General features: G+C 38.9%; 2 protein-coding genes across 3 annotated transcripts in view; both read left to right on the plus strand.

The window, feature by feature from the left end:
• Nucleotides 1-133: 133 nt before the first annotated feature.
• LOC135727641 (uncharacterized) lies at nucleotides 134-4,330 on the plus strand. The gene is made up of 3 exons (XM_065245567.2): nucleotides 134-450; nucleotides 785-1,305; nucleotides 2,425-4,330. Exons 2-3 carry the CDS (start codon nucleotides 810-812, stop codon nucleotides 3,831-3,833), a joined length of 1,905 nt encoding a protein of 634 aa, XP_065101639.2. The 5' UTR covers nucleotides 134-450; nucleotides 785-809; the 3' UTR covers nucleotides 3,834-4,330.
• Nucleotides 4,331-4,515: 185 nt separating this feature from the next.
• The window catches only part of erfl1 (Ets2 repressor factor like 1), a 70,070-nt gene continuing 46,917 nt past the window's right edge, over nucleotides 4,516-27,668 (plus strand). Inside the window, exons 1-5 of one of the 2 annotated variants that reach the window (XM_073811599.1) lie at nucleotides 4,516-5,048; nucleotides 7,635-7,761; nucleotides 8,400-8,429; nucleotides 9,742-9,857; nucleotides 20,848-21,698. The gene's annotated coding sequence lies outside the window, so the exon portion shown is untranslated. Of the gene's footprint in view, nucleotides 5,049-7,634; nucleotides 7,762-8,399; nucleotides 8,430-9,741; nucleotides 9,858-18,156; nucleotides 18,934-20,847; nucleotides 21,699-27,668 lie in introns of those variants that run through there. The other variant, XM_073811600.1, reaches the window with a different exon arrangement.

The raw sequence follows: 27,668 nt of genomic DNA on the forward strand, positions 1-27,668 counted from the left end.
TTTTGTCTAATGTAATACCATATTGTTTTATTGTTATTATTAGTGGTAATTATATGCCTTAATGTTAGTACGTATTTTCAATTATGCGTGAACTTTTATTTTGAAAAACGCTTCAGCGCTGGCCTTATTTTCAAATGTGTTGTCGTTTCTGGCTTTACTTATATCTTTAATTAATTCACACAACCTGTGTTGTATAACGTGCTTCGGACGTGAAAACAGAAGTGCCTGCTTGTAAAGATAAAACAGTGTTATTTAATAACTTACTTAACCCAAACAAGATTTAACGCGATTGTGTCGTAGGGAGCGGCTGTACAACACGTCTGATGGAGCTGAAATGATGCACAGTAATAAGATGTATCACTGTGAACAGGACAATGAACCTGACAATCGTCTCTTGGCTTTTCATTTTCGCCTAAATGCACAACATTTACTAAACGTTTAGTATTTACGGTAAGAGCATTTTGTGCTTTATTAAATATAAACGCGATCCATCTGTTTACATTTGCATGGCTGCAACCAGCTGAACCATAGGATAAAATACCAAATTTTACAGAATTACATCATGCACCAGTATTATTGAAGTATTATTTTCAGATTTAGATTCAAGCACAGACTAATGGAGTAAACGTTAAGAGTTATGATTTAGCTTTCATTATGATGTTGAGACCATGAGAACAGGTACAATGCTAGGGAAATAATGATAAATATAATATAAACACAAGACTAGTAATATTTTTGCAAATAAACAATATTCTTATAAATAATATAATCCATTTCTTATCAGTCCTGAACAGGTGACGCACAAGAAGATGAAAACTGACTCGTTAAAGACAGAAAATGTATCCAGAAAAAAGAAAACACCTAAACGACTGGAAAATGTTAATGTCTCAAATGGTGAAACCATCAACATTTCCCCAGATAAAACCAATACATTACCTCACACACAGGACTGTCTTATGGACGTCTCTACTGAGGTTACAAACAAAAGACATGATTCAGGAGAACTGGAAGCTTTGGGAGTCCTAACAGTGCCATCTCAGCATGAGAAGGTGTTATCTGGAAAACAACTCAAAATAAATCTGCAACCTCTTGATTTTAGAGCCATCGGTCCAAAGGCAGAACCAGATTGTCTTCCCTTAAATCCACCAGACATTGAGATCAAAACTGAGGCCGATGTTTATGAAGCATTGCAAAGAGAGTGTGACCTGAGTGTAAAAGAGGAAAATGAAGACGACTGGAAAGAGATTAAGCAGGAACCATCGGATGAAAACTCATTGGATGGTTTTGAGCAGGAGATCAACACTGGTAAATTATGTTTACTTTGTATTCTTGTTATTCATGATGTCACATTTATATAGAGCAGGGGTGTCAAATACTCCAACCCTAATCAAACATACCTGATCCGCCTAATCAAGGTCTTACTAGGCAGACTAGAAACTTTCAGGCAGGTGTGTTGAGGGAATACCGGCCCTCCAAGATCAAGTTTGGACACCCCTGATGTAGAGCATTAAAACACACACACCAAAAAAAAGATGCAAAACCCTTTAAGTGCGTCTGACATGTTTTGAAACTTTCAGGCAGGTATTTTAAGGAAAGTTTCAGCTAAACTCTGTAGGACACCTGCCCTCCAGGACCAAGTTTGGACACCCCTCATATAAAGCATTAAAACACACATACCAAAAAAACAAAACAAAAAACAAGATGCCATGCATCTGACATTTGTTTATCAGGCTCTTATGTTTAAGTCCAGTAATTTCAGTTTAGTGGCAATAAAAAGTTATCAGTCAGAAATTGATTTTTAGTCATTTCATTGGTATTTAACCATTTTTATTGCAAAACCCTCTAAATGCATGCAAGCTTTTTTGGCAAAACCTCCACTTCTTTGGACTACAAATGGTAAACTGTTGCAAAATCACTCAAGATGCAACTGGAAACACTGCAAATGATGAAAGTCAGAGTGTTAAAAATGAAGAAACTTAACCACACAGGGCGCTGTAATCCATGTAAGTACCACATTCATGTTGGATTCAGGTCCAAGTACTCACAAGGGACACAAGATCCGGTACATCCGATTTGTCTTTGGTGCACTTAGAGGATTTTGCTTAAAAATCAATGTGGCATTTTAGCAGATTCTGCCAATAAACCGGTATTTCTGAATGGTCCGAGGCCAGGATTAAGCAGATTTGAAGCGAAGGTATTTGATGAATGTATAATACGTTCTTAGAGCATTTGGTTAATATTATTCTCATTTTTGACAGAAGTGGCATTTAGCACCTTTTGCATCTCAAATATTGATCAATGTGCTGCACCATAGGACCATTTAAAATGTACATAATTTGCACACACACAAAAAAACAACAGATAAGCACTGCGTTGCACACGACTGCCTTTTTACCTTCAGTTCGTCTGTTTTTGTCTCCACAGCTTCCTCTTCTCAGATTTTGCCCTGTCCCCATTGCTCTGTGACTTTTACCGAATTCTCACACCTTGACAAGCATATCAAATGGTCTCACCGAAGTGAATACCTGGCCTGGGTGAAATACCATAAAGTATACAGTTGCTCTAAAATATCCTCCGGGATGCTCTGTTGCTCCTCGTGCCACTTTCGTTTCTTTTCTCAGAGGCAGCTGGAGTCACATATGCGCAAGATCCATCTCCCCAGGCCCAAACCTACCAAAAAACGCTACACCTGCCCGCAGTGCGATCGCAGCTTCGATTATATTCGTAATCTGCAAAATCACTGCCGCCGTTGTCACGGCTTAGCCACCGTGGCTGAAGATGGACACGTAAACTGTGCTAAATGTGGGAAAAGCTTTGATGGAGTGTGGGGTGTCGGACCGCATCGCTGCCACGATCCAGATGAGGACAAAAAACTGGAGGCTGGAGCAGATGGACCCGTATGCACAGACCGTGGGTATTTGTGCAAAGTCTGCGGGAAGAACTTTCCAAGACTTCAATCGCTGACCATACACCAGCGAACTCACACCGGCGAGAAGCCGTTTGCCTGTCAAGAGTGTGACCATAAGTTTGGTGACAGGGGAAGCCTGCGGAAACACAAGTTGGTCCATTCAGGGGTCAAGCCCTATAAATGCCCCGAATGTGATAAAGACTTCTCCAGGATGAGTCACCTCACCTGTCACCTACGCACACATACAGGGGAAAGACCCTACCCGTGCCTCCAATGCGGGATGAAATTCAGCCACAGGTCAACGGTCCGCATCCACATGCGGGTTCACTCTAAGGAAAAATCGTTTTCTTGTCCCGACTGCGGGAAAGCTTTTGCGGCTCCGAAGTATGTGGAGATCCACCGGAAAACTCACAACCCCCATACCATGCTTCAGTGCAACGTGTGCGGCAAGGCGTTTTCACGGGAAGATGTGTTGAGGAAACATCTCCGCATCCACTCGGGAGAACGGCCGTACCACTGTGATACTTGTGGCAAACGCTTCAACCGCATCCAGCACCTGAAAATCCACCAGCGCACGCACACTGGAGAAAAACCTTACCGTTGTGAGCAGTGCGGCACCAGCTACTCCCAGTCTGGCGATCTGACCAGACACATGAGAACACACACAGGAGAAAAACCCTTCGCCTGTTCCGAGTGTGACCATCGCTTTAACAACTCTGGTGACCTGGGCAAGCACATGCGTACTCACACGGGCCAAAGGCCCTATCTGTGTACAGAATGTGGGAAACGATTTCTCATGCCCCAGCACCTGAAATCACACATTCGGACACACACTGGAGAGAGACCGTATATCTGCCCGCGATGTCCTCGCACCTTTAGTCGGTCACACCACCTGTCCCAACACATGGAAAAGCACCTTGTGTAATCTCGGTTTCGTTTTGGGAAATAAATTGTAATTTCGTATTGATAAATTGAAAATCGATTTGCATTCATGTAACATCTTGGAGACAATTAAAGTGTCATTGATTTCAGATACGTAGACTTCCTTTTGGACTGAGTTATTTTGTACAGTATATTATTTATCATGGAGTTAGTAAGCATGGCTAGTGATGCAAACATTGAAGATATGAACCAAATGGAGTGAATCCCTAAATTAATAATAATTTAAAAAATGCTTTAAAGTGACTCAGCATGGCTAGCACTGTTTCTTTTAAAATAAAAAATAGCTTGTGTTAATAGTTGTTTAATAATAAATGATTTGTGAAGCATTATAGTGTCATCTATTTACAACTTGACTTGCAAACCTATAGCATAGGACTTTAAGTTATTTTGTGACTGCTTCTTGCCCATTTAATTTTTATAATGAACATACTGTATATGGTAATGGTTTAATGATGTTATAATTTATGGTGATAGTCGCTTTGCTTTACTGATTGTAAAAAATGTTTATCTAAATGTCTGCATATGTTCTACTAAAACTGTTGGGACTATTTATGGGACTAAAGATTGTATTCTTCGTTTCTGCCGTAAATAAAGCATTATCTTAACAATGGCTGTATATCTAAACCATGATCTTTTTGTCTTTGTTGCAGTATTCTTTGTGGACACAGGAAGATCCTGTGCACCAAAGCATCATCACGTGCAGTAGAAACACTTGAAGCCAATAGATGGATCACTTGGTCAAAAGGCCCAAACAGATCTGCCTCAGTCAATGTTGTTGGAATAGCCCTATTATTTTTATGTCTGTGATTACGAGGACAGCAGCGTGACTGGTGCGCTGACACAGATAACAAAGATGTATTTAGGGCTAAATAATATTGAGTTTACCTTTGTTTAAAGCTGGAATCAATACTTCTTAAAGCACGTCCATTTTTCATTTAGCAAGCCTCTTGTCTGAGAGTAGGGTCAGAGAGATGTATGGAGGGGAGAGTGTTTTAATTCCCTCTCGGTTGTAGTAGTAATAATAATTGTCAGTACAACCGCGGATCCTAAAGATTGGGTGATAGGGAGGCCAGCCGCACAACATAAAATTAATAGAGTTTGAAAATTGAGACAGATTATTCGCCCGTTATTTTTCTTTCCTGATTTTTACAGGATACCGACTGAGATGGCCGTTGGTGTCGATGTACTGGAAACATGGGTATGCCTAACAATACACATTTTCATGTTTTTAACATCGCAAATAGTATTTTTGACCTAAAATGTCACTCTGTAACATGGTAAAGATCACGGTTTTTCTGATCTAATTTTTTAAACCCTAGTTAGTTTGTACTGTTGCTTTAATAGCATAAATAATACCTGTAAAATGATAAAGCTCAAAGTTCACTGCAAGGCAAAATATTTTCTTTAACAGAATTCGCCTTTGAAAGCCTACAGCGAACGGCCGGTTTGGACTACAGTCCTCTACTTCCTGCTTTAATGACGTCACTAGAATAGTTTTTTGACTAAACTCCGCCCACAGGAATAAGTCAGTCGCCAGCTAAGCTAACGGCAAGCTAAGATGCTATCGAATCAGAACACACTAAACAAACTACACAATCAGAACTCGATATGAATTTCTGAAGGAGGGACTTCAAAGATTAAGGAAGACATCAGCCTGTTTTGAGGACAGTGAAAACAGCGATATACAGATAAGTAAATTCGTGTGGAAAAATACCGCGTTTTTTACACGTAAAACATGAACACGTGTTATATTGCGCACTGTAAACACTAGCAAAGCTTCAAAAACACGGAAAGAACTGGAGCGTTAATGTTGATAAATTGCTGCAAAGGTTTTAATTTAGTAGCAGTTCCTCCTTTGGGGCACCAGGGGGAAACAGATATCTGTCAATGTGTGCTTTAGGGAATTAGAAAGGGGGTTTGTGGTGTCTCTATTCTGGAGATCTCACTCTTCTGCAGGGTTATTTAACAGTAATAACTAAAACAACTTAACGATCTCAAATGCACAATATGAATGTGATGCTCTTTTGTTTCCATTTCAAATTATGATCACAAAAGCAAACATATTTTGATTTTACTCCTTAACCCTTTATCCTGACTTGTTATGGCAGTCTGCATTTTATTCTAACAAATTTGTGGACCTGCTTCCATGACCATATTTTGACTTGTAAAATATGTGATAAGATGTTTGTGTATAAACCTCAATGAATAATGCTTTCAAACATTATTTAGAGACATGTTTTCTGACATCCCATCCATAGTATAGTCTAAAATTGAATTACTTCTATGTTGAATTAAATAAGAGGGCCTCTTGCACATTTATCCCCATCTTCAGTTTTTTGTATGTAATTCCAGCGATCCAATTTTCCCCATATTTTCTCTCAATTCTTTTGTCAATTTGGTATAGAAACACATTGTTGGGTTTGGTGTGCCAGTGTCACAGTGTCGTCTCGCTGCAGTGGTTTTGGCGTTTGTTGGCCTCAGAGGTCAGTGTGTGGGAAGAGCCAGCGGCTTTCAGGGTCTTCAGGGGGCTTTAGGACGGCTGCGTCTGTGTCCCTTTGGGCTCAGCCAGGCCCAAATCCACTTCTCTCATTTATGAAAGGGTTACAGCAGGGGTCAAATCACCACTTTTCCACTCCTTGTGGATAACACGCAAGCCGTGTGCTGGAGATGGTTTATGTAGGCGTAGATAAAACTGTGTTTTGGTGCATTTTTCTTTTTTTGGTCTCGTGACCGTAGTTTCTTGGCACATCTGAGTGCACAAAAAGTGCCTGAAAGCGCAAACGGACAAACGATGTGGTGAGTTTTGCTGCCAAGATCTTAAGGCAAGCTGGTTAGCGCAGTAAGCGAGTAGGGTCAGTGCTGTCAAACTCAAAATGAGGAGCGTATCATTTTTGATAAGCATCACGGTGTGTCTTTTATCTGTTGTGCGGCTTCACATAGCCTTGCTTTTGGAGTCCCACTGCCTTGAATCTACAATCCACAACTGCCTCTTTTACTCTGGCCATGCTGCTTTCTTCTCCACCCCAGTCCGCCCCCTGTCCTAACCTTTGGCTCTGGGTGTCTGTTTAGCGCAGGGATAGAGATGTGGAGGGTGAGGGAGACTGACAGTGTGCGCTCCCCTACTCAGTAAATATGAACTACACCCAACAGACAGCCTCATTTATCACAGGGGAAAGCGCACGGGAGGAAAAGAGAGCGAGAGAGAGGGAAAAGGGATAACAGGCTTGGGCGATGTGGCCTCAGTTAGCAGGAAGAGAGCATGGGGATGAGAGACAGAAGCGTGAGAAGGGGAGGACAAGAATAAATGCAACAAGAGCGAGCACACAGGAGGAGAAAGGAGACAGGGAGACATGCTGTTTAGAGGAGTCAAACACTAGGAGCAAGGATATGCAGGCCTATGAAAAACTGTGCTGAGGGGCGAGCAGAAAAGCTGACAGTGTTAACGGATGATGTAGTTTATCTGTTAAACAAGAAGTACTTAAAGTGTGTCATTTTTCATTGTTAAAATACTTTCTATCCCAGCTTAAAATGTATTGATAAGTAATTAATTGGTGGGTTGATTTCACAGAAAACCCCACATGGCAACCGATGCACGAGTTAGTTCTCTGTTGGATAGAAATGATTTTATTATTGAGATACAGTACAAACAGAATAAGGCACAAGAAAGGAGATTGATATGTTACATAAACGCAAAAAGAACAAAGTGAGACGCACAGATAGACTGAAGCTTTGCCTGAGGTCTGTGTAATGAAGAAGGATAACTAAATCTCATTTTGATCTGCAGTGAATGAACTTCTCAACGGATCACAACCTGTAATCTGCCTGTGAGTCTAGATCCTGACAACTCTGCCCCAGCTGATAAGACTTTAATCCTCAGTGCCGAACACAGGTACTGACCACAGAGACGAAAGGTGAACCAGCTTAAGATGCTCACTTTAAAAGCATTATGCTCTGTACTCTGTTAGATTTGCCTGCACACTAAACACTGTTCAGCCAAAAAATGTAGCTGAAATAGAAATCTTGTCATTATTTACACACTGTTTATGACACTGCTCTTTTTGTACTTTAAAAGGGGACATACCATAAAAATCTGACTTTTTCCATGTTTAAGTGCTATATTTGGTCCCCAGTGCTTTTATTAAGCTAGAAAATGTGAATAAGATCAACCCAGTAACTAAGTTTTGGTAAACCATTCTCCACAAGCATTTGAAAAAATAGGTCATTGAAATTAGTCTCCCCTGGTGATGTCAGAAGGGGATAATACCGCCCCTTAATCTGCACTATCCAACCACAGCACTGTAATTTAGTACAGAGATCAGCTCATTTGCATGTTAAATGACACACCCAAAACGGCACATTTTGGCACACACGTACAACAAAGTGTATATTTTAACTTGCTTTAATAAATTATGCATATGATATTTTGAGCTAAAACTGTGGACACCAACGATTTATTTGACATCTTGAAAAAAGTCTTGTGAAATGTCCCCTTACAGTAGATGCTGTCAGTCTTTGTGATATTCAGCTAACATCTTTTTGTGTTTCACAGAATATGACTTGTGGTTTTGGAAAAACGGGGGTAAGTAAGTGATGACATCATTTTTGTTTTAATCAACAAAATTCAAAGCATGCATGTGTAGAGTAACAAGAATTTCATTTGTGTACATTTGTATGTAACATAATTTGAGACATTAACGGAGATATTTGCATTAAGACAGTTAAGATGACATGTATCAAAGTGATTTAAAGGGTTTTTAATCAGGCACTGAATAGAGTACCCATTAAAAAGTCTTTCAGTGTCAATGGAATGGCTCTAGAATCCTATAGGGACTCATTTGACTGGGCAGGCCCAATTGTTCATTACACCATATATGAGTGCTTAACGGGAAAAAAGAGATAATCATACATAAAGAAACATGCACTGATTATGTCTTAAATCAAATCAAGCATTTGTCATTATTTGACACTCGTGATAAGATGCATACATTGATTTATCTTACAATTCTTGCAACATTTTGGTTAAAGATTGTGTTTGAATCTTTGTTGAGCAAAATGTTAAATAATATCTCCAACATCTGTGGCTGTTTTCAGCTATTTATGGCTTTTATTTTATTCTGAAGTGTGTAGATTCTGTATGCCACCACTGCTTTCTCCTTAGAGAGCCTTATACTGTACATAAAATATATCATTTGTAATGGAGTGAAGCATTTCAACCCTATAAAAATAAATAGATTATCCAATATTCAAAAGGTAACATTTTTATATTGCATGATTATTCCTCTAAAACACATGTACTCAAAACAAGCTTGACTTTTTGTATTGACTGCTACTATTTTCACATACAACACACATATATCTTTAATCAAGCATATGACATTAAATTTCATAACGTAGGACCAGAGTATAAACATTATTTTCAGATGTCATCAACTATTTTGTGTGTATGGCGCAAGATAATCATATGGTAATAATTTTACACCTTTAGAAAGGGCCTGAATACTTGTAATTAAAGGCTCCTGTAATGAACTAGGCCTGGGCAGACTAATATCCCATAATTGGCACTAATAGCTGCTAACTCAAAGCCAATTGTCTGCCAATAAGAACATTGTTCATTGCCCTCTACTCTTCTTTATGGCCAGCGTTTGACCTCTGTAGATACGCAGATACGTTATTTTATTCACACAACAACAGGTTTTCTCCACCAAAAGGCAAATGGTCCTAAAATGCATTTTATACCTCTGAACCGAAGATGGTTTTGCTGAAGACAGTTTTTATATTAGCCAAAAAACTTGAAGATGAGTTAATAAATAGCGACTATGGTACGACAGCCTCTTCTGGATTCTACTGTTGAGTTTCTGTTGACTTATGCTATACACATTGCTATGTTACAGTATGAGCTGAAAGGCTTCAAGCAGGTCTATAAATTAAATCAAGGCCGTGATAAGGAAATTGACAGAGAGAGTGGTGCCCCAATGAAAGCAATTGGATGCTCGTAAAACGTTCCCAGGTGGGCCCTCTATATCTTTTCCCTTTCTGTGTGTCCACCATTTTTTCTCTCTTTATTTCATTTCTTCTTTTTCTTCTTAATGGCCTTTCTCACTTTTTTTGCCATTTTAAATGTCTTAAATTGCTATTTTTCCTCTGTCTCTTACCTTTTCTTAATACTTATTTGCTTGACCACCTCTCGGCCCTTCTCTCTTTTTCTTGTTCTTTCACTATTTCTCTCACACACTTTTTCCGTCTGAACCCCCACAACACGGAGAGACAGGAGAGAGGAAAGATGATGTGTGACAGTTGCTATATTTCGATCTTCTGTCAGCGAGATTAATATTGACACAGTGTGTATCTTACCAGAGGCCTGTTGACTGTATACGTTGTGTATTTATTCATTATTCTGGGTTGGGGCATTTTTCTCAAGAATCAGACAATAACTGATGTGTGGACTTAAATAGAGAGAGTGTATTGGTGGCCTGAAACGAGTCGATATGGTCACATCTGGGGCTGTCTTAACCATCGTCTTTGTCTCCATGGGGAGGCTGCAAAGTCAAACCTTGTTGTAGTTTCATGGGGTTCAGAACCCCTCATGTTACACTGACAAGCCCTTAGATACGGTCAAAGTTTGTCAGGAAAGATGTACCAGATATTTCAACATTTTGGATGCTGCTTGTCTTTAAATGATCCAGCTGTGAGGGGATTAGTTGATGCTAGTTAAAAGGTCAGTTGTTAAAACACACTTGTATTAAGTAAACTTGCCAGGATTTCCCACTTTTTTTCAGATGATCGTTATATAATAGTTTCATTAAATGTTTTTTCATATGCAAGAGAAAATAAAGAAATGTTTTCTGGACATAAACTAATAGAAATGTGAGCGGGAAAGAAAGAGTGTGTGAAGAGCAAGAGCCCAAGGGGGAAACAGTTGTCGCTGGAGACTTTTATTGACTTTCCCCCCCTCTTCAATCGCACGTGACTCGAGCACGCGCGGGGGCCAACAGATAAATTCACAGAGAGAGGCTGAGGAAGAGAGAGAAATGGGAAAATAAATTACTCTGGAAAGATATGACGATGGGCTACATGCGGCTTTAAATCTAAAAGGGAATTCGCGACACACTCGACCAATTTGTCACTGCGCTTTTTACCTTTCTCTCCATTTCTTTTGGGTACTTTTTCTTTATTATTTTTCCGCGTCTTTGCAACATGTACTATATTTACTTTAGGCCCTTATATTATATATAATATAATTTTTGATGACTGATGACTAATGATTGCGACATAAAAGTGCATTTTAATAAAACATGTTAGTCTAAATTTTGAGTGTTTTGTAAATGCGTTTAATTCAATACTTGTGTCATCTCGTATACGCTACTTATTTTCCCGCGTAGTCTTATTTGATATGATCCCGTTTATAGTTTCTTACAAGATCTCTATATCAATTGTCCGTCCCATTTCGGATCATGTGTAACTACACCGTCACGACCCACCCCCTATAATATCTATAACAGCCAAAGGAGAGAGGGAAATGAGATGGACTTAAAGTGAAGGATGGCTGGAAAAGGGGAAGAGAAAGAATGGAAAAGAGAAAAGAAAGAAAACGCCGTCTTAAAGTATACCCCCCTCTTTTATTTAATTTAGACGCCAGGCGAAAATCGATCCTGCCATTCGATACGCAATCCGAATCAAGGCGAATTAAGCGGGCGGAAATTAACTCTGAAAATATTTTTGATGGAGTGGCTTGTAGTCTCTCGGCCAAATGGACTGCAAAGTGGAACAAATGACAGGGGCCTAGTGGTGGAGACAGCGGCGCTCCATCTTCCATTAGGGCGTAATGGGATAGGTCCAGCCCCCTAGCTCGACTCGGCTGCATTAATCAAAACAGCCTCTATATGAAGATTTATGGTTCTCCCAGCGTCGCCGCTTCACTTCAGCGCCGCTGAAGCCGGTGCTTGTGTGTGTGTTTCTCTCTCTCTCTCTCTCTCTCTCCTTCTCTTTCTTACTCACTCACTCCGTGTGTAGGTGTTAGACAGACTTTCTCCCTCCTTATCGTCGTCTTTTCTCTATACATACTAGTGTACTTAAGTGCGTTTCGCGCCTCGCGCGCACAAGCCTCGGTGTCAGTGGACGGCAATCTTATCTTATGAATCCTGTCAACGCTGTGTATACAGTGTTTTTGACATGGATTAAAATTAAAATCGAGGTGTATCTCTACATAAAAAATATACAATATTAGGCTATAACTAAGTTACTATAGGCTAAGGTTGAAAAACACAAGTAGCTTTGGGATTTTTTTTACAGTTTACTGTAGGATATATTTTTTAATGTTGGAGCTGTCCACGTTTTTGGCTTCGGGTTTTGTTTTTAGTGTTTCGCAATGTAATTGTTAAAAGTTTTGCAATGTTTAAAACATGTTTACACACAATGCATAATATGATCAAATTCAGATCTTATATGATCAGACACTATAAACTTTTTTAAGAAATCCTTTTTATTTTTTTTGAGTGTGTATGTCTAATATTGACTCTAATGTGTGTAAAAAGAATGGTAGATTAGAGGTGAAGTGACAATTGGGAAAAGCTTGGGTCCGGTAGTTTTTATATCCCAGGTTGTTTTCTTTTTTGTCCCCTTTAGTTATCAATAGTCCAATAGAGAGTCCCATCTCAATGTTTCATCACGGTTCAATCTCTTAACCTCATCTAGCTCTCTTGATCTCAAATGTCTCTTTCCCATTCCACCTCTGTGTTACCTCCTACCAGTCCAAACTCTTACTCCAAAGCCAAATACATGTGGAGACATCTCTATATCCCTCATCTATCTCTCCTTTCCTCCTGCCCTGCCTCCTTTTTCTTTGCTTTCCTTTCCTGTGCACAGAGGGGAAGCTGGCTGCCAGTTTTATTCTGCCGAAGGGTTTATTCAAATTAGAAACGCTTCAGTCTCCTTTTCCCCTATTCTCTCTTGTTCTCTCCCTCATGCAAGCACTCACTCTCTCACCTGCTTTCTGTGGCTGCCGTCTTCCCTGAGAAGTCCCCAGAGACCACACAGTTTTTGGGGGGACGATGTTTGTGGAAAACTTAGAAAGGGGAAAGACAGGTTAGAAAATCACGGAGGAAGCAACAGAGATTGTTCAGGAGAGTTTGTCTGGAGGTACCTGTTAGCGCTTTGGTTTCCCACTAACATTTCTCACTGATCTAGCACCAGCTATGAGTCTTCACAAATTTTCCCATAACATCTACACCCTATTGTCTGGTTGAACACTTTATCAACTTGGTGCTATAAGTTTTATATCTGTCTTTGTTAATGTTTTTTTTGTTTCTCGTTTTGAGTTTGCTCCTGTTTTTATCACACTATTAGGCTACGTCCGTGTCTGTTTTTCTTTGACTGACTGACTGTCATTCATTTGTCTGTCAATGAAAGAGATTGGTCTCAGAGGTCAGTCAACAATGATAATAATCACTGTAAATTGTAATGATCTCCTTGCATCTACTGTCCTCCCTGGTCTTTATCTCTGTGGACCGTCAGAAAAAGGGTCCAAAATGTGTATGTACCATTTAGCTACAGATATGTATACATTTGGTACCATTATGAACTTTTGAGGTACTAATATGCACTCTTTAGGTGCAAATGTGTAATTTTTAAAAGAGACCACCCCAGTGACAGCTGGGACCATTTTTTGTGACAAAATGGAGCTAGTTGTTGGATTATACTATAGACCTATAACGCTTTACATTACTTAGATGCTTTTACAAATAAATTAACATCACTAATAAATAACATCTTAACAATTCCAGGCAGGATCATTTTTAATTCATATTTAAAAAAACATTTTTTAGTTTAGTTTTTCAGCTCTACACTAAGATATTACAAAGAGAAATCACATTTCACATTAATTACTAATGATAATCAACCCAATAAGGTATATTAACATACAAATAAGGGCAACATAAGATTAAATTGATGAACGTATCTTTTAATAAGGGTTATCCAACTCCTAAAACATGTTGGACATGCTGCTTTGATTCCATTATACGACCAGTGGGAATTTTTTATGTTGCTTAAAGTAACTAAAACCCATTCAAGTCATTATATAAATGAGCCTGGAGGCCTCAGCTGGCTCTATGGGCCTGTTTTATGCAAATCAGAAGATGACTTCTGTTTGTCATGTGGAGACATGATATCACATTAATACACACAGACTAAGTGCTTATTGTCATGTATTTAACATAACCTTCAATGATTTCATTATTATGATACTTTAACAGAAATTGAAATGGGCGAGTGAAACACTAAGTAAAAAAAATTAAATCTTTGTTTGACGTAGATTTTCTTTATGTGGACTATAACTTTTGGCTGTTTCATACCTTTTTTGTGTTTACTGTTCAAATTTAGCTAAAAACCCTACAGTATATTACAATTTCTAATGGCAGGTTCCATTATGACAACTTGGCCCGTGAGATAAACTGCTCCAAAATATGCTGTGTATTGAAATGTGTCACTTTCTTGGTCCGTTACTAATGAAAATTTACTAATTTTAAGGTTTGTGTCTAGAAACTGACCAAAAATAAAAAAGTCTGACAATTGGCACATAGAAACACATTATTAATAGTTCTTGACATATTAAAACCAAGATGACTTCATCTATTAGTCTGAAGTTCATTATCAATGCAGCATATGGCATTGGTTGTTTAAAGCCCCCTAATCCCAAAAGGATTAGCCTTTGCCAATCTTTACATAAGAGTTAATTGATCAAACAAGCTGCAAATTCCACCTAAGCACACAACTTCAAAACCTGGAGCTGGCATTGATTTACCTGGGCATCCCAATAACTCAGAATGGAGTTCTATAGTCATTAGAGCATTTGTGGAGGTTTGTAATTGTGACGCACATTGTAATTAAGAAGCATGAGACTGCAGCCTTAATAACAGTTCACGTTCAATGACAACGACAGTATTACTGACCAGGTTACCCTCACACATTGGCTGTGAAAGGGTGTGCTATATGAATTTGAACCTATGTATAGGATTGTTTGTATGGATGCACTATACATGCAAATGATTGGGTCATGTGATTATGATCTGGTTGTATCCTAGACTTAATTTTAAACAAACGTGTGTTAATATGCATAACATAAAACTTGATAATACATTGGTGTAGTCTATGTATTATCTAAATGTTATTTTAAATGTTCAATAATGATGCATAGCCTTTGCCCAATGCTTATTGGTTAGAGTTTATTCCACTCTTGTAAGGCAACAATCTCTTTTCTGCACCGCTTCCAATATTTTCTCTTTGTGAAATTAACGCACTTTGCATAAATAATTATATAATTTTCCTAAAGAATTATACGTTGTCTTGAGCTACTTGCTTTTGATTGATGTCTGTTTATGATTCGTTCCGCTTATAAATTCCTACAACATTTCTTTCCTGATAATATATCAATTTATCAGCAGAGATTTTATGTTAATTTCCGCCCTCCCCCATAAAAATAACCATCATAGTCCTGTACCATCTCGAACTAATTAAGCAAGTGTTAATTAAAAATGCTGGAGAGTATGAACGCGAAGAATTGTTATGGAAACGTTGAAGTTAATCAAGCTTTCAAATTATTGATAACATCCTGAGAACAGTGATCGATCGGGAAGACATTAAGAGGCGAAATAAAGCAGATATTTGTGTGTGTGTGTGTGTGTGTGTATGAGAGGAAGAGAGAGAGAAAGAGAGAGTGCGCGCGCGCGCGCCCGCTCATAGGCGAGAGTTTAAATGTTGTGCTGTATTTGTGATTTCATTTGTATTAGGCATATACTGTACATTTATTATTTAACCTATTTCTAGAAAAAGTTTACTAACTGAGTGCTTACATCTAATTTTTTCATATTAGATAAATCCCGGTAGGCCAATACATGCCAGGAAAATCTCCCCCAGTTACAACTATGCAAAGGCCACTCGGGTACGTTTTAGGAAATTAATATTTCCTCTTCCCTTCTACATGTTCACAATCCAGCTGCAGTCGTGCTTACGCGTTTCACCCCGTGTGTGTCCTTTTACGTCGTGTATACAGGCCCGCTTCATCATTCGGCCAGATAGGAGCAATTCACCCATAAAGTGGCGCTTTCGCCCATAAATAATATTCAAGTCAGTCTATTGTTAAGTGAAAAGTTGACTGGTGTTTGATATTTTTTTTCTTTTTTCCCCCTTCTTCTTTTCCACGGCGACCTCGGGTTAGGACTCATACATCACGGGATGACAGCTATAGAAAGGCCCTAAATTAGCAACTAAATCGAATATTGATCAGCTATGTGCGGCCCTTCGCGTCGCGGTTCCTTGCCGTTTTTCCAGTGGAGAGAGTGAAGAGAGGTAGCGGTGGATGTGTACGGGAGGGGGGAGTCTTTCTCCGTGTTGTGTTGTTTCGGTGTGTCGATGTGGCTTACCTGTGTGGTCTCTAAAAAGAGGACCCGTGCGGCGTTTCAGTGCTCATATAGCCTAGTAACTATATTATCGTTACCCATATACCATATTTCTATTCAATGTATGCATAAATAATAATCTCATTTAAAAGCAGCTTTATGTGCATGTATTTATTAATGACAGATTGACAGGAGGCGTAGCCCTATTTATATAATGCAAACTTTATATAGGCCTAATGCAGTTATCTATTCATCAAATCAGGCAAATCCACACATCTTCCGAACGCTTCCTATTTCTTTGTAAAATAAGAAAACCGTCCTCAATGATCAATGAATGGCACTGTTTGTAAATTACCTTTTTATCTTATTGATATTCTCGCATTTGCTGTGGGGAGTGGGAGGTCCGTTAGCGTTTGATGAACCGGTCAGGAAACATCTCGAGGGAAGGAGCTCTGTCCGGAGCATGGTCACCCAAACCCAAGGCCGTTGTGTAGGTGGTCAAGGTTACGCAGGGTCACTCGGAAGAGGTTCGTCAGGGCTTCAAAGTTCAGATCAAAGTATCGAGTTTTGCCATCATGGTAGAACAAGCAGCGCACAGAGCCGCGAAGTGCTGGATATTACAACAGGCTAATTGAAATGGATGCTGCTGAAGCGAGTGCTAAATGAAGCCTCAAATATTTCTGTTGTTCACTCGTGAGATGTGTCCGGGCCATACGCTGCCCTGTATATCATCTCGCATATCAAACGTTGACCTTTGACATGACACACATTAATTTAAAAATGTGTCGAAATGCATCAATATTTCGAATATGTGAGCAAATAAGATGATATAACTCAATATCAGAGACATTAACTGGCTTACATTGGGTCCGGCGTGTAGCGCGGTAATTTCAGCACCACGGACAGCGGAACTTTGGCTTTATCTTCGTTTAACCAAACCTTCTCACTTTTATTTAATTAATTTATTTTATTCAATTTTTATCAATAATACATGTCATTTCCATGTAATGTGGCTATTTGACTGAGTGATTTACTTTAAGACTTAAGGTTTTTTTTCAAATCTGCATGTCCTTTGCTAAAATATTTGCTTTGCATCTTCATTTGGCTAAAATGCGACACAGGTAAAAATTCAATATTATCTTTATTACACACATGCGGCAATTCTTGGTTGTTTCTATCAGAAAATGCATCAGACACATTTGTGGCAAACACTTTGAGAACTTAGCTTGAGGACAATTCCGGCAACCATCTGTTTCTAGCACAGCTCTGCGCACGGGGCAGGAAGCTGAATTCACAAATTTTGAGGGGAAAGGTGTTTGTCAGCCAGAAAGGTCGTTACCGTGAATGTGAACCACTTTATTTATTTTCATTCTCGCTCCCACATTTTTTTAAAAGAACGAACAGAAGGCAAGAAAAGACATGTTTTTTTTCCTGTTCCCTTTTTATTTCCTGGCAAAGTGCCGCGATCCTTCTATGGTAAATCCGAGTCTTAACACTTTTTCTTTTCCCTTCCCCTTTTCCATTTTTAAGTACTTTTAAAACTTTTCTTTTTTTCTAACTTGTTTAAGATCTGCCCCGTGAAAATCTGGACTGGACGTTTAGTAGGCTACACCTTCACCTAGTGATAATTAGTTTAATTACCTTTACATTAAAAAGTAGGTAATTTTAAACTGTATTCCTGGATGGATGGATGGATGGATAGATAGGGCATGTGGGGCAGGAGATGAAGAATGCAGAGGGATCTAGAGGGGAAAAGGGAATTCACACAGTGTGCTTGTCAAGAAACGAAACAAGAAGCGAATCAGGTAAAGTAAAGGAAACCAATACTCCATGGTGTGAAAGTAATACAAACAAAGAGTAAGATTATAAGGATGAAGTGACTGAGAATGAGAGAGAAAGAAGGAAGAGATGAATGAAAGGTAATTGGATTAGAAAGAAAGCCAGAAGGAAGGAAATGATTAGAGGAAAAGAGACTGATAGCCGATAGAGAGGGAGTGAGAGAGATGGACAGAAAGAGAAAGAGGGGTGGGGTGTTCATTTACTGCTGGCATTCAATAGGTACTGACACTCCTTCAGTGTCAATACAGTGTGCGTGCCTACTCTAAGCACACTGCTTATGTAACTTGTTTCTATTAGATGTTGTATGCGTGACCCAGTATTATCTTGAAAAGGAAAGCAACAAGCTAGCATATATTATTTGCCTTATAATAATAATACAGGAACATTGATCAATTTCCAACATTTTCAAGCATGTAAACCCATTTCATGTTTATAAAAAAATATGATGAAACATCCAGTAAAGACCAGTGCCCTCTGACTGCACCTCTGACCCTCGACATCCATTTTCTTTTCCAGCATCACGTTCTCAGCTACTTGAAACGCTTTAATCAAGGCAAGCCATTCGGTTTGGAAACTGTTTAGTATGAAATAACAGTAATCACACAAAATGCAGAATATCCATTCTTTTTGCCTCTCTCTCACCCTTTTTTCTCTCTCCTTTTGTCATTGACCTTTGGACCCTGTCTCTGTCTGCATATTGACTGTTGGACTGCAAGTCACTTGAGCTCGCTGTCAATACTTACCTGGTTTAGACACCCTTAGAGCTGTGGTCATCAAGCAGACACCAAAGTGGGGGGAAACAGATGCGTGGTAGATGAGAATGAAGACAGAGAGGGAGAGAAGGAGAGCGAGGTATTTGCCATGATATACGTATTTACAAACACATATATATCAGTTTAAGCTGAAAAATGCAGCGATATATCACACAACGTTTATTCTTTAGACTTGTGATTATTCATAAAGGATTCATAATACTTAATAATTGTATATATGCGCTTTGCTAAGTGTTTTATACATGATATATCACTACTATGGTACGCAACTCTATCTGCGCCTGTTTTACAGTCCCCTCCACCTTCTCCACGCTCTACCTCTCATTCCTTCTCTCCCTCTTTTCCTTTTACTCTTTTCATTTCCTTTAATCTCTCACTCCCTCCTCTTTCTGCCTCCTTGTCACTTTGATTTCCCTATCCACTGGCCTGTGCTCTGTGTGTATTTCATGAGTCCATATGTAAACGCTAAAGAGATACAGACTGTTAAAATGTGTTTGCATGTGCAACCTGCTGTTGTTAGGCTAAAAATGAATTTATGCGTGATTAATATGCATCAATTGTTGTTTGGTTCTCAGTAAACACTGAATGTGACAAATCTGATGAATTCTTAATCACACACCACCATATTTTATGAGTTTTTTCAATGTCACTTTTATAAACGACACTCCATTGCACGTAAACCTTTATTTTACTCCTTCTCTATATTGCATTTGAGTGGTTGCATTGCCCTTTGCATGTGAAGGTGCGATAGCCGACCTGGTGGTTAGTTTTTACTCTGAATTTATATGTATGTGAGAATAGCAGCAAAAGAGCTATGCGTGTCTACGCCACGTTGTCGAGTAGCTCTCTGAATGTGTGTATTTATATTAGAGTAGACAGTGTCTGCATGGGCCACAGAAATCCTGGGAGTGAGAAGGGCAGAGCATCAGAGTGAGGGTGTTGGGGTGTATGTGTGTGTGTGGATGGGGGGGCAAAGGGTCCCCCTCTTGTAGACAGTTTGACTGATGACATGCATTAAACAGTTAATCTGTCTGATTGAATGTTTGCTTCCTCCAAATTGAAACATTAAACAACAAGGCGAGAAGCGGGAGGGAGGGAGAGGCTGAGGGGGAGTCGGGATATGGCTTCATCTACTTCCCAAATCATGCAAAGAACGGACTGGAATATATAATATTGTCCTGTGAGTGAGGGAGAGGCAGAGCGAAAGGAAGAGGGAGATTGGAAGGGACAGTGCGTGTGTGTGTTGTAGGGGACAGATAGGGAATAAGTGAAGGGGAAAGCGGGTGGACCGGAGCGAGCAATGAGAATGAAGGGCCAGACGGTTAAAGACAAGAGTGATGCTTGTGAAGATGAAGGAGAAATGGAAGAGGCCTCCGTGTATTGATATGAAGTATGTTGTTAAAGCCAGAAGAATGAATGAATGGAAGAAAACGAAAGAAAGCGAGAGAGAGAGAGAGAGAAAGCTTGGAAGATCTGACCTTTATCTTTTGTCATCTTTTTGGTTTATGTATCCTGAAAGTTCTTGCTGCATTCTGACTCCTTTGTTGCAATATCACTTTTTTATTATTAAATAAAAAGAAAATGAGTTACATGTTATATTATTATTGTTCCAATAAATGCTGCCTATGCTGCAGAACTGTTTGTTTGTTTGTCATTTATCTCTTTCAGTTATTTTATTTTCTTCTTTCTACTCTCCTGAATCATTTCAATTTAAATAACACCTATGTTAATGTTGTTTGTATTATCCATATTTTATAATGCTTAATAATGTCCATATTCTACCAAATGCTATATATTCACTGCAGTTTATAAATCAATAGACAGATGAAAAGTTTTCAAAAAATCAGACATAAAAAGAATTCATCCAGGCACTCATCCAGAATCTTCAGTTCATATATGACTTTTATATGTGGTGGATAAATCTATTATATGCATTTACCCGAATAACAACCTTCTTTTCCGCCATCACCTGATCTTTTTTCTCATTTTGTAGCTGGATAATTGCAGAATGCCACACTAGATGACGGATTGACGACCAGATGAGCCTATGGATGCTCTCACATCAACGAACACGAAAAAGCAGAGCGATCACAACATAAATAGACAGATTGCAGGATGGATGAATTGATAGATCTTTTAGAGAAGGTCAAACTCCTGTACGCACACTCTCAAACCATCGTGAAAAGAAGAGAAATTGATTGCAGCTCACAAAAGGGTTGAAATGACCAAGAAATTATTTTTCTGGGCAATGAACATTGTGAGTGAGCGAGAGAGGCAGGAAAAAATGGGAAAACTGCCCAACCTCTTTGTATGAATGTCTCAAAAGTAACTACAGCCATCTTCAGGTGTTGCCAATATTCTTGGTAAATGGCCACTATACCAGACCTTGGCGGTTTTGGGTTCGAGGCGGAACATTTACCTCATTTGGAGTTTTTGCCTTGGATGTAGCCTTCGCGTCTTGCCAAAAGGAGATGGTCATGATGTCATCATTCCACCTGTCAAGAATCTGTCAGGGTTGCCTTGGAGACAACTGGCACCCATAGACTCCTAGTGCCCCATGGCATCAGCTTTCGATTGTGGATATCATAGTTCCTCGATTGATGGATGCCTCCCATCCACACTATAGTATATTACCCTGCTGGGGTGACAAGAAACCACCCCCACACTCTCATACTCCGAATAAAGACATCCAAAAAGAATTAATGCTTCTTTAATCATGACGTCTGTGTGCACCAAGCCGTTCAAACGGCACTCTGCTAATGGACTGCTGATGAATAGACAAAGGGAACAACCATCCACAGTGAGCAGAACAAATAGGCCTAGGCCTCAAACACAAATGGAGATGTAAGTGAGCCCACTCACTCATTGCTGGATATGTAGATTGGGGTTCAGATGATCACACCCACAGACAAAGATGAATATACACCCTTGTGTGAGAATAAACACATTGAGGTTTATTGGGAGCGCACAGAGAGGCCATTACCGCAAATCCGTGCGCTAATCATAATTAATCGTTAAACGTTAATTACGCTCTGCAAATATATCCTCACTCGAAAAGCCACAGTATTGAAGTTGCTCGGCAATATTAATTTATTCTTACTTATTAATTCCCCTAATTAAAACAACAAGGCCAAGATATATAAGTGTATTCTTTGTTTAATAAATGAGGGTTTTTGAAAAGCAATAGCGAGTCGAGCGTGTCGGTGTACAAACAGTAAATCATCTTCTTGGGGGTTGATTCCACCCTTCATCATTTGTGAGTGGAACATTTTAGGAAAATTGCACCCCAGTCTGTATAATAACGCACATCCTTTAAAATACATAAATTCATTTAGATAAACGCCTTTGCTCCTAATAGAACTTGCTTATCGCTTTCCACTAAAGCTTAATCATCTATTTAATAGGATCAGGCGACATTACTGCCATGAGGTTTGGATTAGGGCTTATTTTAAGTTATTCATGACATGGTAAAGTTTCTTTTAAAAACTGTATATTTAGTAACTTAATATTTATTTTTAAGACTAGTACTCGGTTGTAAAATAACCCATTAATGACTGTTCCTTGTTCCCCCCTTGCCATGCATTTTTATTGGTATCTTCATTTCTTTTTCTCCATTTCCAAAATGGTCCACCTGATCGCGCAAAGAGAGGGCGGGGTGCAGTAATAGCGCTAATACCCAGTAATACGGGCCAGATATTATAATCTAAGCGCTGTCACAACGCGTTAGCTGCCGCAGACTGACGTGTCAATGCTACTTGAACGCAGGTGATATGGCGGTGCAGGAAGCGCGGCCCGGTAATCGTCTAACACAGACACGTTTATTTTGAGTCTCTTTCTCTCTCTCTCTCACTCACGCACGCACACACACACACACACACACGCACGCACGCACACACACACACACACACACACACACACACACACACACACACACACACACACACACACACACACACACTCTCTCTCTCTCTCTAGGCCTGGTTCTCGCGAAGGGCTAACGACCCATGCGCGCTCCTGTGGTCACGGTGCGGTGCGCGCTTCGTTGGTGATTTATGCGCGTGTGTAATTGAGTGTTAATAAAAGGTTGTCCGTAGCGCGTGTAATTGTGTGTTCAAGACTTTCTGTGTGCGCGCGTGGATGTAATCGGCTGTTATTGATGTTGCCCGAGTTTATGTGAGCAAGAGTAACTTCAGACAGGACGCACGCGCTTACAAGTAGTTTTCTGCAGGTTTTGTTCACGTCCCATGTGTCTTAAGCTTCAATAATTGCCTTTAACAGACCATGGTGTGTACACTAGAGGGCATTCTGTGCGTAGCATGAAGGCCTTGCAGAAGGCTCTGTGAATTGTTTGCCAACTGGTTGTACCTTCCTTTAGCATCAGATGTTGAAACTTTGACTTGCTGTGGGTGAAATAGAAACTAGACTGCTGGTCAATATTAAATTTTTAAGGGGCTTTGTAGAGTATGAATGTGTGGAATATGAACACTCTTATTAATGAAGATGCAAGAAAGGGTTCTTTGCAGCAATGCCATTTTTTTGGTTCCTCAAAGAACCTTTCAGATTTCCTTTTTAACTTGGCTATGGGAACCCTTTCAAATTCAAGAGGTTCTTTTGATAAGCAAAAACAGTTTTTTATGGCTTTGGTGTGAAGATCTCTTTCTTGCCCTTTTTCTAAGTGTATAGGAATTTGTGTATGTGTTTAAAGAATTTTACTGGCACAGGGAAACAGCATCTGATTGACTAAATCATTTTATCCAGTCTAATAAAATGAAGTGTTTTAAATTGAGGGCCTAGATATTTTTGCCAATCTACGAGTGGATAAGCATATTAATGACTTTGAACACTTAAAGTGCATAAGGATGCACAAGTGAAGGATAGTTACGTGGGTGTGTTAAAGAGTGTGTATGGTTTGGGCCCTGTTTAATTGATGTGGGCTGAGCATCGATCCCCCCCGCCTAGCCTAATGAAGGCCTGATTGGTTTGTGAGGGCTGGCTGGTTCTGCTCAGCTGCCTGGGCCGCCTGTACTAATCCACAGCACAGCGCATTAACACACACTCAATCCACCATCACTCTCCTCTGCTCCCACCCCATCTTATTTTCTTAAATTCTTTTTCGCTCTCTCGCCTCTCTTTTTCATTTCACTCTTTTTACCTCTTTACATTGAAGGTGCAAAAGTGTTTTTCTCTCCGCAAAACGTTTTATACCTACAAAATTGAACAGCATGTTTGATAAACATGTTTAGAGTGATTCACACTAACATAAGATGAAGACTCTAGTCATATTAGTTGAGGAGAAAGGGTGGGCCGTGGATGTGTCTCATGTGGGCTACACATTGACCAAACACTACTCCGTTTATTTATGTGATTTGGATACTTTTAGTTTCAACATAGATTATTATTCCGTCACAAAGGTGCATATGAATAGGTTCAAACATTGTTTGTGTGATTCTGCATGCACATTCACTCTTAAAAATAAAGGTTCCTAAAATGTTTTGTTGACCTTTCTATTAGTACAAAAGGATTATAAACACTATACCCCGATAGTATTTATATATATAAATATATATGTATCTCTCTCAAGGGTTTTTCCTCCTCCTAGGAGTTTTCCCCCTGGACTAACCAGGAGGGTTTTTCTCCTAGGGGTTTTTCCATCCCCTGGAGAGTCCGCCACCTTTGGCTTAACTACTACTTTATTGTATACGTTACATTATTACTACGCTCACTTTTCTATGCTTTTCCTACATCTATTAATGTAAAGCTGCTTCGAAACAATTAACAATTGTGAAAAGCGCTATATAAATAAAATTGAATTGAAAAAAAAACTATAAAATGTAAAAATGTAGTGATTCTTTTAAGAAATTTTGACCAAAATGATGTTTGGGGGAACCAAAAATAGGTGTTCAGTATAGTTCAAATTGAAAAATAGTTTTAAAATAGTTCAATTGTTGCGAAGACCCTTTATACTACCTTAATTTATTAAGTTACTTAATGTTGACTGTTCAAAAACCACTGTCGCACCTGCCAGCAAATCATTTTTTAAACCAAAATAAAAATCAGATGTCTTACTGCTGATAAAACTTGAATGATTACACAGATGTGAAAAAATATAAACACAAAGTGTAAAGTACAGATATAGATTTGGTGCCAATATGTACCTTGTAAGGTAGTAATACGTGTGTAAGGAAATATTGATACGAGTATCGTGTTATTTTAGTTAGCATTAAGTTATCAATTCTTTAAAAAAAAGCAATATATACTTTTTTAATAAAAAATATGGTTCAAGATTCAGATTGTTTAGTTTGGAGTTTACATCCCGATCACTAGATAGCATTCATCGTATCTCTGAACTTAAACGGTGACCCTAAAGGGGCACACCACATTTTTTTTGCTAAGGTTTTTATATGATGGTGTGTTCCCAAAGACAGCTTTCATAAAATTATATCCTATTATATTGAAATATTCCTAAAATACCCCAATATTGCATTACCGTTTTGCAATGTATCTCGTCATCACATTGCATCGCAACCACTCTACCGGCGCATGTATCAAGTCGTGAGATTCTTGCCTATACACATCCCTATAGTAATATGCTTTCTTTACGTATAAAGTTATACTTTTTGAAAAAAGTTCTGCCTCGGTGACAGCTTTTGTATAATAATAGTAGTTTATGCTGTAACAACATGATGTTTTATATGAAAATCCCCTCCAACAGCTATGTAATCTGCAATATCTATGATTTAGTGCCATATTATTTTATTTGTATTACATTGTACTATTTCTTTATGGGAAATTGAGTTCCTCCTCACTGTTGATATCATAATTTGTTATCTCACATAATGCTTTTTGTCAGGTACACATCTGTTCTCATAAATCTCATAGTGGATTCACACTGTTAAAGAAGCTGACAGCCCAGTAACAGAAGATGGTGGCAGTTCTTGGGATTGGTAGCCGTGATATGGGTTCCACATCGAAGCGACTCACAAAATTTGTCAAAGCAATCTCCCTGGTGCTTTCCTCTCCAGAGGTGTTTCGGTTTCACCACTTCACTGGTCAGTAAATTTTGATTCTCCAGCTTTTCAGTGAGTTTTTGCTTGTATCCAGCCTTCTATTTGTATCGGTTTTATTTATTTTTGACACTGTCTTTTATCAACTGTCACTTGTAGATATCACATATTTGATCTCAACATATTTGACGATTTTCCATTGGATAGTACGGCCTCGTGCGGTACCATGTGCGGTGCCTTGCTTTACTTTGGTTTGCTTTTCCATTGGAGTTTAGTGGGGCTTGGAGGGGGTGGGATTGTAGACTTATCATTACACTTGCGTCACCTCTACTGCCGTGACATCATAATAAAAATGCGATACAAACAAATGCTCAACACAGTAGCAACAGAGCATGTTGATGGAATATTGTTCTTGATTCTCAGAATGTGGATGTTTTACGCAGCAAAAAAGGAGCAGCCCTTAATTTGTCACCATATTCAGCAAATAAAATATAGACGAACGTATGTGGACAATTGCTTCTAATGAATGGATTTGGCTTTTCTTGTAACTTCACCAAAAACAAAGCTTTACTGACATCAAACCATGCCCTATCGCCCAAAATCAACTGGGGGTATGGCATTGATAACCACGAGAACTTGTTCTTGTTTACTTTCAAAACCATGACAAAGTATTAATTCCTGTCTTTTTTTGCTGTTACTTTTTCTATTTTTCTAGAGGGCTTTGCCTTAGAAAAGATTAACTGCTATAGGGATAAAAGTATCAGTGAAGTCAGGCATTTTGGGGGTCTTGCTCGTGGTCAGGGTTTCAACTTCTACCACAGGTGTTTGAAGGAGCTTTGTGCAGGCTTGTCAAGTTCTTTATCAACAGACTCTGTAAACATTTTTCATCTTTAAATAGGGAAAACATGGAAGTGTTTGGTGGCTTCTAAATTCATCCTTGTTTGGATCCTAAGGAATGAATGGGGCTAGGCTAAATGCTAACACATTCACGATGCTATACAAAGATTAAATGCATGTTGATAAAAGATAGCTATGTATTAATGTGTCTAGGTTGAGGTTAGAACATATTTAAATATTGAAAAATAGTGTTTTTTCCTTTTAAGCATGATCACAATGACCCTTGCATGCTTGAAAGTAACATTCGTACCTTTTGGTCGTCTCTGAATACACACTTTTGCACCAAATGTTACTAGCTTTGTTAATTTATTAATTTCCCCAACATTTATCAGTTTAATTTTTTTTTAATTTAAACAAAAAAAGCAATTAAGAAAAGTGCTTTTATTTTTAATAGTAAACTGCCAAGGAGAAGTTTGTTTAGTAATTTGCATTTAATAAAATGAGAGGGGAAGTAAAACAATGACAACTAAAAATATAGTTGCAAGCAGCAATTGCCGGGGTCAATCCAAAAAGGGCACCGAAGAAAGTAAAGTTGAGTTCGGATGAGCAGTTTAAAGAACCTATGAAAATCTCTTGATTTCAGACAAAATATTATAACAGTTATCAGCAAAAAAGCTGTGTTCTCATTCAGTGAAATCTTTCCCTCTCTTCTCGAGGAGCATTGACAACTAGAACACTGAAGGAAATGTGAGTGGTGCTTGCAGTGGCAATACTCAGCTCACAAAATGTTGCAGTGGTGTTAATGAGTCAAGAGAGCCCACCCCCTTGCCTCTACAATGTTCTGATGCACAGATATAGCTCTTGCAAAAACAGTTGATAAGGTATTCTAATTGGTTGCTTGGGAGTTAATTGGCAACCACCAATGATTATACTCCAAGCCATGAAAGGAATAATCCATGATGACTCAAGGTTT

Source organism: Paramisgurnus dabryanus, chromosome 13 (assembly GCF_030506205.2).
Source record: "Paramisgurnus dabryanus chromosome 13, PD_genome_1.1, whole genome shotgun sequence".
Taxonomy (NCBI): domain Eukaryota; kingdom Metazoa; phylum Chordata; class Actinopteri; order Cypriniformes; family Cobitidae; genus Paramisgurnus; species Paramisgurnus dabryanus.

Excerpts from the sequence above, each read along its gene's own strand:
- LOC135727641 (XM_065245567.2), top strand. The coding sequence starts at position 810 with ATGAAAACTGACTCGTTAAAGACAGAAAATGTATCCAGAAAAAAGAAA. Across the intron at positions 1,306-2,424 it reads TGAGCAGGAGATCAACACTG|CTTCCTCTTCTCAGATTTTG; the intron begins GTAAATTATGTT and ends TTGTCTCCACAG.